Source organism: Girardinichthys multiradiatus, chromosome 1 (genome assembly GCF_021462225.1).
Source record: "Girardinichthys multiradiatus isolate DD_20200921_A chromosome 1, DD_fGirMul_XY1, whole genome shotgun sequence".
Classification (NCBI taxonomy): Eukaryota; Metazoa; Chordata; class Actinopteri; order Cyprinodontiformes; family Goodeidae; genus Girardinichthys; species Girardinichthys multiradiatus.
Window position 1 is genome coordinate 3856793 of NC_061794.1, and position 17054 is coordinate 3873846.

At 40.8% G+C, this 17054-nt stretch overlaps 1 protein-coding gene across 1 annotated transcript in view; it reads right to left on the reverse strand.

Moving 5' to 3' along the window:
• skia (v-ski avian sarcoma viral oncogene homolog a) overlaps window positions 1–9884 on the reverse strand; it is a 91102-nt gene extending 81218 nt beyond the window's left edge. Inside the window, exon 1 of the mRNA XM_047364463.1 lies at window positions 8471–9884. Within this exon, the coding sequence (XP_047220419.1) occupies window positions 8471–9376 (906 nt within the window). The 5' untranslated portion in view covers window positions 9377–9884. The remainder of the gene's footprint in view (window positions 1–8470) is intronic.
• Window positions 9885–17054: the final 7170 nt, after the last annotated feature.

A 17054-nucleotide genomic window follows, 5' to 3' on the forward strand; every position in this document is an offset into this window, starting at 1 on the left:
AGGTGGGTCACATCTTTATTTGAGGAGGGAAAAGGTCATGTGCTACTGCTTGGTCTTGCAAACCTTTGGGGAGGGGTGCAGCAATGGTACTGGGTGAGATGTAGTGGGCGATAGCCCCTGGCTGACGCAGCATAAAACCAACACCAGAACCAATGGGGGAAGCTGCATTGGCTGTTTTCAAGCTCTGAGACCAGATTTCTCCATTGTTTACCCTGATTACTTTACTAGAACTACAGCTGCACTGCTTTTTCTGTCCTGTCAAGACTTTACAGTGTGAGTGATGAAAATCTTTCAAAATAAGCAAGTAACACAGGATTGAGTTTTTTTTTTTTAAAGGAGCATGACCTATATATGCACAGAGGAGAACAAAACCCAGAGACCAATTCTTGGTTGGCTTTACTATAATAACTAAATTTGTTCTGATTTTATAGAATCTTTCTGCTGTTATTTAAATTTTGATTTAATTTAGCAAAAGAAGAATCTGTGTGTACAGTATGCATTCCATCTTAAGAACTCCAAAAAGGTAAATAAATAAATCTGTAATCCCACTTTTATCCACTAACCCTTAAACAGACCGGATCGTTAAGCGCTTTTATAGTAAGAGTGTAGATCTTTTACGTGAGACTTGAAATCTGGCAAAAAGATTTAAATTAAACATGCTTTACACATTTATTACAGAGAAGGGCTTTATTCTCTATTTATAACTGCAGTTTTAAGTTTGCACCAGCTCTAGAAGGCTGTTCATGCCTTGTGGAGAACACAAGATCGGAAAATTTGCCAAGGTGAAAAAGGGGCTTCTATTGCCCCTTTTTCACTAGTCACTAGGGATGGGTACTGAATTCGGTTGGTTAAGCACAAGGTTTTTGTCAAGGTTGAAGAGACAGTTTTTGTCAGCCTCAGAGCTATGGCTACAACTCCTGCATTCAGCACCGTTAGCACGCCTGCATCCGTTAGCAACTCGTTGTCTGCAGCCAACGACATGGCTGGGTTTTAATTTGTGCATTACACTGCGTAGTCAGTTAAGGGTTTTAATGATGAAGAAATGCTTTGAAACAACTGAGATGTTACAATACAAATATATCCATTAAAGTTTATATATTGAGAAATTAATAAGTTAAATTGAAAATTTGTTGGATTTTATTTAAACGATTAAACATTTATTACCACATAAACACACACAAATGTACAGAAAACTGGTACTGTTGAGTACCGTTATTGATTCCCAGGTACTGGGTATTGGTACCACATCGGTTCAAATACTAAAGGTACCCATCCCTACTAGTCGCTACTCCGGGCATTTGCTGGCACTATACATCTGCACGAGCAGCACACAGCTTTAGTTACATCCTGTGCTGTACCTCTAGGTCATCCGGTTTAAAGCCAAACAGTTAGTATGGACTTGGTATTTTCTTTGATAACTAGTTCCTGCATTTTTTGGACTTCTGTGTTCTAAATTGGCAAATAAGTCCGTGGCTGTTTACATTGCTCCGCCCACAAAAAAGATTAAAACTCAACCGCACGAATATATCGCCATTTGGACTGATGAATGTCAGTTGGAAAAATCTTACATGTCGCCACAATGAGATGGTACTCAATTGTACTGGAAAACAAACCAAACCATGTAGAGCTGACCTGACCCAAGTCGAGTAGAGTACGGACTAGTGGTAATGGAGCATAGACATGTATGACAGGAGCTGCAAGTCAGATCTAAGGTTTGTGGATGAAGCCCAGGAATGTGCAGCTGTGACTGCTGCTGGATTTTACAGTGTGATTATGAATGTTTCAGAGCCCTTTCATTAAATAAACACGGCAGCCCTCTCCTCCTACAGTGGCCTATCATAAATATTGAAAGGCCACAAAAACCTGAGCAGGTTGTTTGCAAACCGACAAGTAAGGAGAAACAGCTTCTGTACCACGCAACACCTTAAGGCGGTTAAGAATAGAACAGTATGCTGAGAGCACTTGTAAGGTCACACTTTACTGCAAAGCTGTGAATATTGTGACAGAAATTTCAGGCAGCGGAAGGAAATCTGTATTTCTTCACGTGCTGCCGTCTCTTTAAGCTGATATAATTTACAACAGCCATGTAGCTAATAAGTTGGGAGGCAGTTTTTTTCTCCATGCTTTCTGAATGGAATAATAGATGGTGGGAGGTAGTTGCTGAGGGCCTTGTTTTTCTTCCCCTGCTCCAGCCTCCTCTTCTGTTCATAGACTGACTTACTGCTGTCAGTCCCCAGCAGGTGTATCAATGGAGTTCAGTCCTCCCCGGCTGGGCCCTCAGTGAAGCACTCGATGGGCCGCTACATCCATTCATCACATGGCGACACTGCTGATGGATGGAAGGGGGAGTGAAGCTGGGGGCAGAGCATGCAGCACAGTGGGTGGAGGCCAGACAATGGCTGACAATGAGGGCTTGAACTTCTCTTTTATTTCTTTTTATTCAGATCTCAGTAGGTAGTTAAAAATACAGTGATGTTCCAAAGTTTTCAGCTCATCCTTAACTTCTAGAGACAGGATTTTGATTCCAAGCAACCAGATCTCATAGTGACATTTACAGTGATCATTATCAATAATCCTCCAAGTCTTTTGGAGGGCTTTCAAAGCTTTGGTTTGAATTTTGGATCATGTCCATTGCAGTACCTGACCATTTTCAGATGAACTTTTTTGGACTGTTAAGCCACTCAACTCTGACCTAAGAAACATTCAGGCACGAATTGATTAAAACTGGATCTTTTGGTACTTTGTTAAGTACAACTTTCGTCATTTTTATGCAATCATTACACCATATCATGGCAATGTAAGGGACTAGGACAGGACTGGTATTGATTTTAAGAAGCTGCCAAAGTCCAAAGAAACTGAAAGAAGCCTGGAGAACAATTGATAAAAACCACTTTGTTATATTAAACTGAAACTCATGCTTCTTGGATGTAAAATCTAAAGCACCTTGGGGCTGTTTAAAACTTTTGCATTGTAGTGTAGCTGCAGATGTTTTGAGATGGCTCATCTGGAAAATTTAATAAAGACTTCAAATAATACACAACTTTACTGCCAAAGAGTTTTGTGTCTTATTTCCTAAAAGTAAAAAATGGGAACATAGTCTAGATTTTTTGTTTTGCTATCAGTAGATGGAATCATTGTAGTTACTGCTTGCTTTGCGCAAAAAGTCCTAAACTATGTCCTCTGGAGATGCGCCAATCAGCATTTTCCTGACATGTACCAATTTCATTTTTGCTTTTAGGTGAGACTATAATGCATACAGTAAAAGAGAAAAGCTGTGCTGCGGGTTCTTAGATGTAGAAGTTTAAAATCTAACAGACCATGAAGGATTTACAAGAGTCTCCCCAAAAGACCATTAAAGCCTGTCCCTGAACATCTGATTATAGTTGATTATAGTTTAGGGAAGTAAATGCTGCTGGTTGATGCAGTTATAGAGTTAAACTGGGAGGAGCCCTGCAGTTTTAAGTTTTTAATGATTTTAGAAAGAAAATCTGTTTTTCCCTATTTGACATGCCAATCAAGGATTAGAACCAATAGAGGGAAAATCCCTGACCGACTGATAAATGCATCTCTGATTGCCTCACAGAATATCATCCATCCATCGGTTCTGCCTGTCTCAATGGATGGTCAATGAGCAACAGGTGGTGAGTCCATCTTAGGGCTTCTTCACACAATATGCAAGCAATATTCATTTTTTCTTTTACATTTGCTGGCAGTTTTTAATAATCAGCAGTTCTGTCTAGGGCTTCATGTATTTGCGTAGTACCAAGAAGGGCTAATAGGAACATTCTTGAGGCTTCTGGCTTAATTAAGAAGGTCTAGAAAAACATGTTGCAGTAGAAATTTGAATGTTGTGCATGTTAAGATAATCAGAATACAATGAAATTCACACTGTTTGCTAAAAGCCTTCATGGCTTGCACATGATCAAGCATCATCTGGGAAAATCCCTTTTTGTTCTCACAACTATAAAGGCTTTTGAAATAAACAGCTTCTGGCAGAAGGACCTACCTTACAAAGAGAATCACTGCACTTATTTCATTTTCCACTGCTGCTTCAGTGGCCACCTCCTGGAACCTCTTTTTTCCAAACAAATGAAACAACCGATGCAGTCTGTGATGTTCTGTTGCTCGCGTTTCCTCCGTTTTTATGCACACCGCGGTGCTTTTAATGTCAGCAGTTTTGGTGGAAAAAAGACTCAGAGGCTGCCGTTTAAAGACGTATCAAACCTACTACGCAGACTATTTCATCTAAAGACATAGTCCCTCAAAGTTTACATCCCCAAGCCTCAAAGTGAGATTTCTTTCCATAATGGAAGAAGGAAAAAAGGCAAAAGTATTTCTCAAGTACATATATTTATATATTTATAGAGCTAATTTGCAGCTCAGAGGAAGCGAGATGAAAGAGATTAGGAAACAACTCTGCAGGAAACATACAACCCTAACAACGATCTAACCCCTCTGAAATGATGAACAGGTCCATGTTTTGAATCAGTTTCAGTTCTATTCTATGTCAGTATGTCACTCTGAACGGATCTAAGACACAGTTTTCAATCACACTTGATGTAGTGACTCCGAAAGGTGAATGGGGCATTGATTTTACTGAGCTTCAATCATGTATCACACTATAAGCCCCTAAGAAAAAGCTAGACTGAATGAAGGTCATCAGGGTTTCTAAACCTGCTTCTAGTCTTCATTTTCTCTGGGACATAAAATAAAGTTACAGAAGAAAGTGATTCCTTCATAGAGTTCTTTCTACAGTACGATCTCACAATATATCAACATAATTACTGTAACCAATATGAATATCAATGAAAACAATGCTCTTTATTGTGGATGCTGTCACTGCGAGGTGAAGAGTCAAAGTTAGCTTTTTCAGTATCTGTTAGGTGTTTGAAAAGAAATCAGAGAAGGCACCGATGTAAAAAAGGAAACAGAACTTTGTCCAACAAGTACAGACATGTCTGTGTTGTATTCCGGCTGCATCACAGTGAGAGAGAGAAAGACTTTCAGCAGATAACAGGAAGACTGAACAGACCACAGCAACAACGCCCCGTTTTATCCTTTTGAGCTGTTAACCTCTGTCTATCATGGAACATGCTGGATTTGAAAATGCTGGAAACCTTTTGGAAATCCCAGAGTTAAGTAAAGGATCTACCTTCTCTATAATATACACACAGAAAGCACTGTTTTGGTGATGCTAGCCATGCCATCTGCTAACACATGATGCTAAGGATTGTTGTAATGTCAACGTCCTTGATATAAAATAGTGAAACCCTGTTTAAATTAAAATACTTCATATCATTAAACTGAGTTCTTTGTAATAAAAAAGACACACACACACACACTGTAGTCTGTCTAATAGGACAAATGTTAAACCCGGTCAGATATGTCAAAAGCAGAATCCAAACAGAAAACACTGCATGAAATCTCACTGTAGAATCTTCATGCCCACAGCCAGGACAACATTAAGATCTGCTGCAGATTTCTTAGAACAATCCTGAAAAGTAAGTTTGCAGCTGTTGTCCTGTCCTCTGTGCACACATGGCTGGCAGTCAGCAAACTTTTTCCAACACTGCGCCTTGCATATGAAACAGGACATGACCCTCTATCCCCTATGGGAGTTCACTTCCTCTGAGCCCCAACCACCACAAACCCCTCCTACCTCCTGAAACAAGCAGCCCCTTCAGCTGGAGGCCAGATATCCTGAGCTACAGCAGTGAGGGGGGAAGGGTAGGAGTGGTTCTGGAAGTAAAACGGGAAGTTTTAGCGTCTGAATATTTAAAAGTGTCTCTGCAGCTGTGGAAGAAAATGTATCAACCACAAACAGCATCTATTTGTAGGAATAAATAGCTCAAAACAACCACATAAGTCAGCACCAGTTTCAGCCTTGCTTTTTTTACAGTGATATCCATAACAAACACATGGTGCTGGGTGTCAGCATAATAACACAACATCTGTCAAGCACACACTCTGTTTTATTATTCTTGCTGGATTCCTGATGGACTTTTATCCCAAGACATTTTTCATAACGTCTGCTAAAAAGAACAGCTCATTACATATAAGTTAACGAGGTTTCCCTTAGAGTTTGCAACAGTAAACAGTGGAGTCGCGCTTGGCTGGAAGGCCATGCACCCATTTGAGTCCTGTTTGGGCTTTTAGTGGAACGATCTCTTTAGGTGAAAGAAGTAAGCACAGATGAATGTACAATAATCTGATTGATGGAGGCTCATCTACTTCCAGAACTGAAGGCAGACTTTGGAAAACTGAAGTCTGTAGAGGAAAAATAACCCACATAAACATGCTCAGTCTGCATTGCTAGTCTCCTCTTTACTCTCATATCTTCTCTAAACAGGCAGCCAGAGGAGAAATCACTTCATCTTGAGGGCAAATTATAAAGTTAGAAACATGCTAATTCTGCAGCCACAATTCTTATCTAAACATCCTGATGCGGAAAGCCACTGATTATGCGCACCGCCCACATGTGCACCAGCCAGAAACCAAAAGGACTCACAGCCAAGGCCTGGCATCAGAGCCATGCAGAGGAGAGCTCCACACTCAGCACAACAAAACTCATTTCAACAATCCAAAACTCCAGCACATTTAGCCTGCTGCTATTTACAGCGCCGTGCATCCTCTGAGATAAGGAGCACAGAATGAAAAGCAAATTCACACTCGGTACCCCGACATGAGGCACAGCGGCAGAAACAAAGTGACTTTTTTATCAAACAAACACTCTGTGATCCAGACATGTGCACGCCCCAAAGTGAAGCTTTCAAAAGAGCGTCTGCAAGGAGGGAAGTGTGGCAATATCACTTCCTGTGTCTGTCTGCATACGAGACTGCTGCTCACACTTCTGTAACAGTCTCATTAATATTCCCAGAGACGCCCCGCTGCTGAGCTCACAACGCCGTGGCCTTTTCTTGCCTCGCCACATCCAAGAACCTCATTCAGGGTTCAGAGCTGATATGTGCTGGCGAAAAAGAACCACGTTGTTGACGTGTAGCAGCTGATGTCGACTCCTTCATTAGTAGTTCCTTGAATCAGGAGATGAAACTTCTGTGTGGGATAAAAAGCAGGATGGAGGAGTCTCAAACAAGTTTACTGCTCCCCATTGGCGTTCTTACAAACACAAGAGGCCCCCTGAGAGCGGAGGTCTTCGAGGTGTGTGTGCCAATAGTCTTGTATTCACCGTGCATTGCAGGACTCTGGGACTCTTCTGGATTTCAAGGGCTTTCACTGATTCCTCTTTTTTCTCTGACTCTGACTGAAAGAAGCCTCAGTAGCAGAGAGCTGCTGCTTGTAAACACTTTCTGAGCTCCGTCAACAAGAAGCCCACTGCGATTCCACTCAAGATACTCTGACGGGGGGAAATAAAGCAGAAGGTGAAGGGGAGAGGAGTAGTGTGTCAAAGGTAGGGATGGGTGGTCCAGTCTGTTTACGGAATGCTCCCCTTTGTTGAGATCATATTATGTTTCCACCACAATACTTCTAAACCCTGCTTCATCACCTCCATTGATGTGTAACAGTTCATGCAAATGGCCCCACTAGCCCTTTTTCACTGAGGGATGGGTGTGGGGGCAGGACTCTTTTTAAATCAGCCCACCACTCCTTGCAAACTCCTCCTCCAAGATTTCAAACAGTCAGATCTCACACTTCAAAAAGTTTGCAACTCATCACCTAAACCTCAGCATCCAGAGGCAAACATCTACACGTTCAAAGTCTGTGAAGATAAAATAAATGCATTCAGAGAAAAAGAGACACAACTGCAACCAAAAATGTAGAAACAAAAGTCAAAATCCAGATTTGCAACAGCCAGATGATCGTCAGATCCGCATGAGTGGAAAAACTGCCAGAAAGGATTTTAGCTTATGGTGTAATCCTTGGAGAACACTGTTATTACACCTGGGAAAAGGCAACAAACTACTTTATCTGATTTCTCCCTCCCACCCATGTTTACAATCCCCCCACTGAGCCATTTGTTGCTAGATGAGATTGTATTTACTGTACAGGCAAGTAAAGTAGGCTTTAAGAGGTGTTTCACGATCCAAATAATGATCCAAATAATGATCCAAATAATGACTTCATTGCCACCAGAGGCGTTCTGTTGTCACCACTGGATGAGGCCCAATTAGTGCCAATATGGCAATTATGGCCAAATACTGAGGGGTTCCTAAAGTGGGACACAGCTGGAAGAGTCAGGGATTAAAACAGGGATTGGAGGGAATGTTATTTTAGTAACAGAAAACTTTTTCTTTCACTGGGACAGGAAAGTGAAAGCCAGAGACATTACACGGACTCCTTCCTATGGATGGGAATTCGGTGAATAAAGCAAGCACATGAAGCAGGAACATCAGCAGATGGTAGAGTTGCAGCGCACTGAGTGCATCCTTAGCTCAAAGTTTTCAACAGGAGCAACATTTTACCAGAGGAATGAAGCAAACACATATGATGCAAAGCATCCAGACTAACTCACCCTGGATGATGCTTTCCTCTTGTACTTGTTGGCAAAGTCAAATTTCTCTTTGATCTCGTCCAGGAGCTGCTCCAGGCGAGCCTTCTCCTCTTTGCCCGTGTAATCCTGACCCAGGAGGATGTACGCCCTCCAGTTTGCCGAATCGAAGCCCCAGTGGCAAGTCCTGTTCTCCTGCGCCTTGTGGCTGTGCACCACGAACTTGTGGGTCGGGTACATGAGTCTGCAGTCCATGCACTGGATGCACGCTGCGTTGGGGCTGCTGTACAGCTCCGGTACGAACAAGCCCTTGCACTTGCCGAAGCACTCGTGGTAGATCTTGAAGCTCCTGTCGGTGAGCTGCAGCTCCAGAGAGCCTGTGCCCAGGTCCTTCTTGCAGCGCGGCGGGTATGCGCCTCCGTAGATCAGGGCGTTGCAGAGCCGCTCGGCGTCCGTTTTGGTAATGAGCCCGCAGGACGGCGCAGAGAAGGGCAGGATCCCCATGACTTTAAGGATCTCCAGCTGGTCCGCTGTACAACGGGAGCAGTAGATGTGAAGCTCGTCGCACACAGAGTTGATCTGCTGCAGAGTGAAGTCCCGCAGGACCGTGTTGAGGATCTGCGGCAGGCACAGGCGCTTCTCCCCGCCGACCACGAAGCACGAGATGGTCTCACCCTCCAGCACCGTCTCGCACCTCTCGGTGGAGCGGTCGGACGGGATGAACAGTGGGCCCGGCATCACGGGCGGCGGCAGATGCTGCAGGACCGGTTCGGGCTCTTTCCCGTCCTTCTTGAATAGGAGCTCATGCTGCCACCGAGCAGAGAATGCCGCCGGTCCGCCCAGGGAGTTTATAGCGCTGAGGTGAAACTGTTTCAGAGTTTGTTGCAGTCCCGGATGAGGCTGGAAGCTCTGCCGACTTACGGTCTCCATGTTTTTCCTTCAACTTTGGAAGCGTAAATCCTACTTGCTGAACGGGAATCACAAATATCAATCCGTTCTCCAACCTGGTAAATCCACAGTGTCCCAGAACTGACTAAAACTGCGAAGAGCTTCATCAAACATCCAGTTTATGTCGTTTTTAAAGACCCAATAGCAGTTTTTACTGTTTTATTCCAGCTCAGTGAACACCGGCCAGTCGCTCCCCGCAGCAGGTCGCCGACTGTCCATTTCCACAAAAAAAAAGTCTCCAGAGGGGCAAAAAGTTCCGTTTGTCGACTTCAAAAGCAAACGAAGAAAAAAGCGGGGTTAGAAAATTCCTTAATCTAGGGCTGTTTCCGCTGTCGAGGACTGCAGAGATCCGCTCGATCTGCCCCCGCAGTTCACTCTGACTGGATGGAGATGTGAAGTCTGAGAGGCAGCCTGCCGTGCCCGTCCGCGCGCGCTCCCTCCCTGTCTCTCTGCCTCGCGCTCCGTCTAGCGCTCTCTCGCGCCCCCTCCCCTCCCCTCCCCTCCCCTCCCCCTCCCCTCTCTGTGTTTGTGTGTCTGGCTCAGTCGTTGAATCCCAGCCAGGAATGTGAGTGACTCTGCAGGCAGGCCGGGCTCTTCCAAGAACGAGCCGTCACCCCCTCACCGCCGCCGCACGCGCACAGCGCGCACCATGGCGCACGCACAGACACGCGGAAACACTGCACGGACTGCTAAACAGACCTTGAAGAAAGGGAAAAAAGGCGAAGAAAGCAAGGAAGACTGGTTCTGCTTTCAAGGAAGACGTGGGAAAAAAGTTCAAGACGTGTTATTTAAGGTTAACTGAGATATTTTAAATAGTTTTTAATTAGTCATATTTTATTATGCTGTGTTCTAACTTTTTTTTTAACAACAAATGCAAAGTTTTTACCAGTGAAGCTCTGTATTAAATAAATGAGAAGACACTTTACATATTAACCAAAGGAAGGATGGAAAAGACCGCATGGAGGAATTCACCGGGGCTTCCCATCCCACCAGCCACCATAGCACCGCTGACCTCTCTTTATATAGTCCTTGTTTTATTGTTTATAGTACTTATATTTATTTCTTTGTTTATTCATTAATTAATTTATTTATTTGCATATCCATTTAGAACTAATTAGTGAGGAAAGTGAAGAATATGACTGAACTTGTGCGTGACAATTAAATCAATCCCTACACATTGTTTAATAAATACATGTCAATAAGGTACTCATTAATAACATTTGATTTTTGCTTCGGTTTTTCAGTATTAATTTCCATAGCAATGTCAGTCATATGAAGTGAAGCTCCCATATGGAAGGCAAATACTGAGAGGAGCCAATGTTAATGGAGTGTTCAATGCACAGACAGAAGCATGGGAAATCCTTAGATTAGCTGGAAACGATTTATTTTCCAACACAACTTTAAAGCTGTGAAGAAATCCACCAATGAGGTTGCAGTCTCAAAGTTTGCTTGTACCTAGGGCTGGACCTGTTTTAAGTGATACTATGAAGAAAACCCTTTTTGTAACAGTATAGACTTAAGTAACATACATCAAAAATACAATGAAAAGGCATAACAAAAAAAGCTTTCCTTAAATAGTTTACCCATTTCGCCAAGGGGCCCTGAATGCAAGAGAGCAGCAAGTTGATGTGAATCGCTTGGCTCGGTGACAGAGGAACCACAAGGAGGATGGGCGTTGTCTTGTGAGAGAGGACATATTTATGTGTGCAGAAGGAAACACAAGTTGCACGTCTGGCTGCGGTTTATTTTACCTTCTGCTTTAATGTGTTAAAATTCATCGGTAAGAGTTGATTAATTGTCAAATAATATTGGAGGTTACTGTGAGAAACATTCTTGTTAGTGTTTTAAAAACAATTGTCATCAGAGTTTGTCAACCAGCGGTTAGCTTGGTTTGGTGATTACTGAAAGAAAATCAGCAACATTTATCAGAATTTGACTTTTCTCAGAGGAATTTTAATCTTTTAAAATCTGTTAATATTTAGTCGATTTTAACCATGTATTTGGACATGTGGTTGATTCTATGTAATTATGTGCTAATTAAATTGTGCCGCAGAAAAAAAGGTTTATATTTTTATTTATCAATTGTTTATTCATGAAGAACAAAAAATGAAGGAATACTAAAAGGTAATCATGATCTATAATCCAAACCATCTTGGGGGTAGTTTGGGTCCTTGTGTTGAGGGCAAGTTCAACTTCTGGAGATTTTTAGTGGAATTCTGTTCCTTTAGCGCCCCCTTTCCAAATCTAGCTCCAACTGCAATTTGAGATGTAGGTCATGACCTGAAACGTGTTGGGATAGTACCTTTCAAACACATGTACAACACAGGGAGCTTCAAAGAGCAAAGTCAAGAATGAGGAGGATACACATACGAAAGCATAATGATAATAATAATAATAATGAAGATTTGAAGAAAAATGTCACTTAGTCAAGGTTTTTTTTATAAATTTCAGTTTTTGGGAGCATAAAGCATGCCCACGTATTGACTAGTAATTGATTTCATGTGAGAAAAACTAAAAGATTTGACCAAAATAAAGCTTTAATTTTAAAACCACAACTGAAAATGTAGTAAATAGATTTAAAAATACGAAATATTAATGAGAATTATCAACAAACAGAAGGGCACTCCCATTCATTTTCTAATCCTTGCATTATCAGAGACTAACTCCAAGCCCTGGATAGGTTGTCATTCCATCACAACAAGAACACTCACCAATGTGACTGTAGAGCGGCCATTTAACCTAACACATGTTTTTGGACTTTGACGGGAAACCTAGAGGAGAAATCAGGAACTTCTTGCTATGAACCTGCAGTACTACCAACTTCACCAGTGTGCGGTCCAGGGGAGAGGGTTTTTTTCATCTTATTCTAGTTCAGGAAGAACATCTGAACTACTGCAGAACTGCAGTCATTTAATGACCAAAGGATCACCTACCTGAGTCATTTTCAGAGTAAGGACTTCATGCTCTCTGTTTCTCTATTACACCTAACTAAATATGTTTGGGGTTTTGTGTTAAATAACAGGTCTCTTCTGTTTTAGAGGAGATTTTCTTATAATCTTTTAAATGTATCTTAACCTTGATGCTTTCTGAAGGTCTTTTTCTAATTTCTACTCACTTTCAGTCCAGTGGCTGAAACGTTTCAGAGGACTGATTTTTCTTTGTTGAGCTCACCTAACCTGATTCTTATCTGGGAGTCATTCAAGCATAAAAGTGCTCTTAAACTCCAGAGATAAACCCATGTTGTGTTCAAGCATAACAGACAACTTATCAAAAATTATTTTAACTGGGATCTTTTGACACCTCATTGCCAGCACCCTGTCACAGATACATCCTTTGTTCCCATGGCTTTAATTGAATAAAAATTTGCAAACATAACAGAAAATAGGATTTTAGTCCCCTAACGAGCTGAAAACCTCCAATGCAGTAAATGCCAAACATCAGTTAAATTGATTATTTTTTATTTAAAAACTATCTGTCACTCTACATACAAAGAAATTTCAAAAAGTCTGTCTCCTACAGACCTGGAGGACTGAAGATCAGTGTAATGTAGAATGTAATGGACACCTCTTTGCAGCAGTCAAACTGTGGTAATGGTGAGAAAAACCTGTAGCTTGAGGGCTCTTTTAGACTGTTGCCCAATTGCACTGTTAATAATCCAAATTCATCAGTAGGGGGTGGGGGGTCACTCATATTACTCAAACATCTGCACGGTCAAAGCCAAAGTAATTACAGTATGAGATGATTCGTCCGACAGAAAATCCGATGGTAATGGCCAAGTCATTCTTTAAATAAACAAACAATTGGTTCCAGATTCCCGCATATTTGTTTAATTGTTTGTAATAAACTGCTTATATCACCCAGGAATATTCATGTGAATATTTGCATCGTGATTATTCAGAAAAAAATAGGAATGTTTGTTTTTAATATTTAAATGAAAGGTAATATAAAGAAAGAAAATAATTTAGTACAAAAAATTATCATTTTAAAGATTATTTTGCATCTTTAAATTCTAAATTTAAAGATACAAAATAAACAGTAATTCCAATTTTAGATGAAAGAGCATACACATAAATGGAGCAACCTGAAGAACACCGAAATATAAGCTTGAATAAAAATATTTCTAAACGTATTCAGAGTCATCCTATAATTACAGAAATTATTGACCTAAGAATCATTTTCTTGTTTTTTACTTTACCCAGATTTAATCTTAACTTGTCTTTCTCTGATTTTAAATATTACAATAATAAATTAGTTATTAATACTTTTTGAGACGTTTTTTGACAAGTAGAGATGAAGAAAGTTTTTTTTTTTACACATTTCAAACTTCTTTTGTCCTGTTAAATGGAGCTCCTGGATCAGTGTTAGAACCAACCGACTGTGTGAATGCTTCACACTTAGTGATATGTTGGAATTCAGAGACCAGTGTTTCCTCCTAAAGGGGATTTATTCCCCTCAGTGTTTTTGTATTGTGCGAGTCTGCTAAAGCAGTTTTAGTGACACGGTTAAATGCATTTATTTACAGCAGCTGGGGTGGGAGCACAAGTTCAAATTTATTGTAGATTTCTCTAAACTACACAGTCAGGGTCAAAAATATTCATACAGAGATCAGGCCAGGGTAACACATCCAGGAGGGAAACCCAGTCTGTGGGATCCCAGGGTGTTTCCAGGTCAGAAGAGATATGTCCCTTCTCTGGGTTCTGGGTTTGCTCCAGAATCTCTTCCCATTGGGACATGCCTAGAAAACCTCCAAAAGGAGGCCCCCTGGAAGTATCCAGATTAGATGCCCGAAGCACCTCAGCTGACTCTCCCAGGATGATGAAGCTCCGTATTCTATCGCTAAGGCTGAATCCAGCCAACCAATAGAGGAAACTAGTTTCATTCACTTATATCCAGCATCTCGTTCTTTTGGTCATCATCCATGTCTCATAACCACAGGCGAGGGTTGAAACATTGACAGACAAATATGTGAAGGATTTGGAGGCTCTCCACCTTTTTTTAATTTTTTGAAAATGGCCTAATAACCCTTACCAGATTGATGGGCAGCATTTTCTTTTGCAAATTTCTCCTAGGAGACAAATTTCCAGTAGCTGTTCCTAGAAAATGTCCGTAACGTCATTCAGATCTATCCACACTTCTCAGCTAGATATACACAGCTGTGTCACACACATGTTAATGCTAAAACAAAATTATTTCATGACTAAGATCTGTTGTGGCACTATTTGGAGAGACATTTCCAAACTACAGAAGTTATACATTATTTTCATCCTTTAAGTCAAGTCAAGTTTATTTATATAGCGCTTTTCAGCAACAAGGCATTCAAGGCGCTGCACACAAGGAAAAACATTACAATGATACAGAAAATCAAACAACATAGGTAATTTAAATAAATAAATAAATAAAATAAAGAGAATAGAATGATGGTCAAGAAAACGAAAGGAAAATTGGACTAAAAATGTAACTAATAATGTTTTATATGGCACAGTCAAAGGACACTCTAAACAAATAAGTTTTTAATCTTGATTTAAAGCAACTTAAGGTTTCGGCGCTTTTACAGTTTTCTGGGAGTTTATTCCAGATTAGTGGAGCATAAGAACTAAAAGCTGATTCTGCAGAGTAGATTTGAGCCAGAAGACCTGAGAGGTCTGGGTGGTTGATACACTGACAACAAGTCTGTAATGTATTTTGGTGCTAAGCCATTCAGTGATTTATAGACTAACAGAAGTATTTTAAACTCTATTCTCTGAGCTACAGGGAGCCAGTGTAAGGACTTTAGAACCGGGGTGATGTGCTCCACTTTCTTAGTTCTAGTGAGGACGCGGGCAGCAGCGTTCTGGATCAACTGCAGCTGTCTGATTGACTTTTTAGGCAGACCTGTGAAGACACCGTTGCAGTAATCAATTCTACTAAAGATGAACGCATGAATTACTTTTTCAAGGTCCTGCTGAGACATTAGTCCTTTAATCCTGGAGATGTTCTTTATGTGATAGAAGGCCAACCTTGTAACTGTCTTTATGTGCCTCTGAAGGCACATAAAGATAGTGTGCCATCCTTTAATGTGTTCAGAATTTATAAATAATTGATTTATGCTGATTATACAGTCATGGCACATTACACACATGCTGTTTTCTTGGTTCTGACGTCTTTAGATCTTTTTACGTTTCTGTGGCATACTCCTGAAATATGTAAAACATTTCACAAGAGTGAAAGGCTTTTGATGACAAATATAAAGGAAGAGGGTTAATATTTACAGGGTGCATTATGGTTTTTCATAAATATCTGCAAATTATTTTAGCAAACTGGATATCAACTTCTGAGCCAAAACCTGACAGAGTCTATTCATCACAGGACAAATGTCCCTGAACTCTGAAATGCTTCAAAGAATCAGAAGAAGAGAAAATAACTTCTGTTGTCCATCTGTTTACTTCCAGCAGAACTCAGATCTGTTCCTGCTGTTTTCAGATTTGACTTCTATGCTGCAACTCTTGTTGTTCAAAAGTCTCACTGAGTGCAGATATATTCACTCTCGTCAACTGATTGACCACTTATGTCAGTGTTGAGCAAGCTCTGCACTGGTGGCACACTCTGTAGGATGGGTCATCTGGGAAACAGCAGTAACCATCAGTCTGGTAACTAGACTGAAGATAACACAGCTTCATTTGTACTGATGACTGTTTATTCTAAAATTGGGTTAACTGTTTTTTGTGCCAGCTTAAAAAAAAATATCTGTTTGTTATGAAGTATAGATTTTCGACTTACAAAGCCCTTTGCAATAAATTACAATGCACCTGTCCCCTCTGCACAGTGATGTGAACTGCCACCACGACACTCAAGCTGTAAGGTTTGTCATTTAATTTCAATATTTGTATCCTTGTCAAGAATTTGGGCTCAGATGGAATGTAACTCTAACCCACTAAGACTGGGTTAGTCGGGCATAAACCAACAGGTCTTGTGTTCAGTTTAATTATATAGATCTTGTTTAAGTTTGATCTGTTTTTGGTATCCAACAATACTTTATTATAATTCATTTTTGGATATGAATATAGTTTTAAATCTGTTGTTGACCCAAAGTCTAAGTTATTGCTCCATCATGAAAAAAACATTCGTGTTGACACAATGATTGGCACCAGTATTATGACAAAGTGACTTGGTGGCACTTGTTTAAATTAATGTTTGTGGAAATATGAAACCATCCTTTTCTGTTTTGGTATTCTTTCTTTTCATAGTTAAAGAACATGTCAAGAGGAGCTCTTGGGACTGGACTCAAAAGCAGATAGGCAGGCAGAAGCAGCATGGTGAGTCAAAAAATGTAATTAAATAAAAAGAGGAAACTTACATCCAGACATGGAAATAACAGAAGCAGGCATGGACATGCATGGGTAACCCAGTATAAACCAGTTGAGAGCAAAGAGAACAGACAAGTATAAATAGTACCAGTCACAGCTGAGACAGGGAGACTAATGACATGGCACAGGCAGACTAAAAGAAGCTGATTATAATGTGATTGTGACAGCTGTAACTAAAATATGAATGAGCTGAACGGAGATACGAGGAAACAATCTAAGCAAAGTTTAGTCTTAAGATGTAACAGAACTAAAATGCACGATAAACAAGAAACTAAACCCAAGGAATGAGAAAAAGCAGCACCTGGAGAACGTTAATG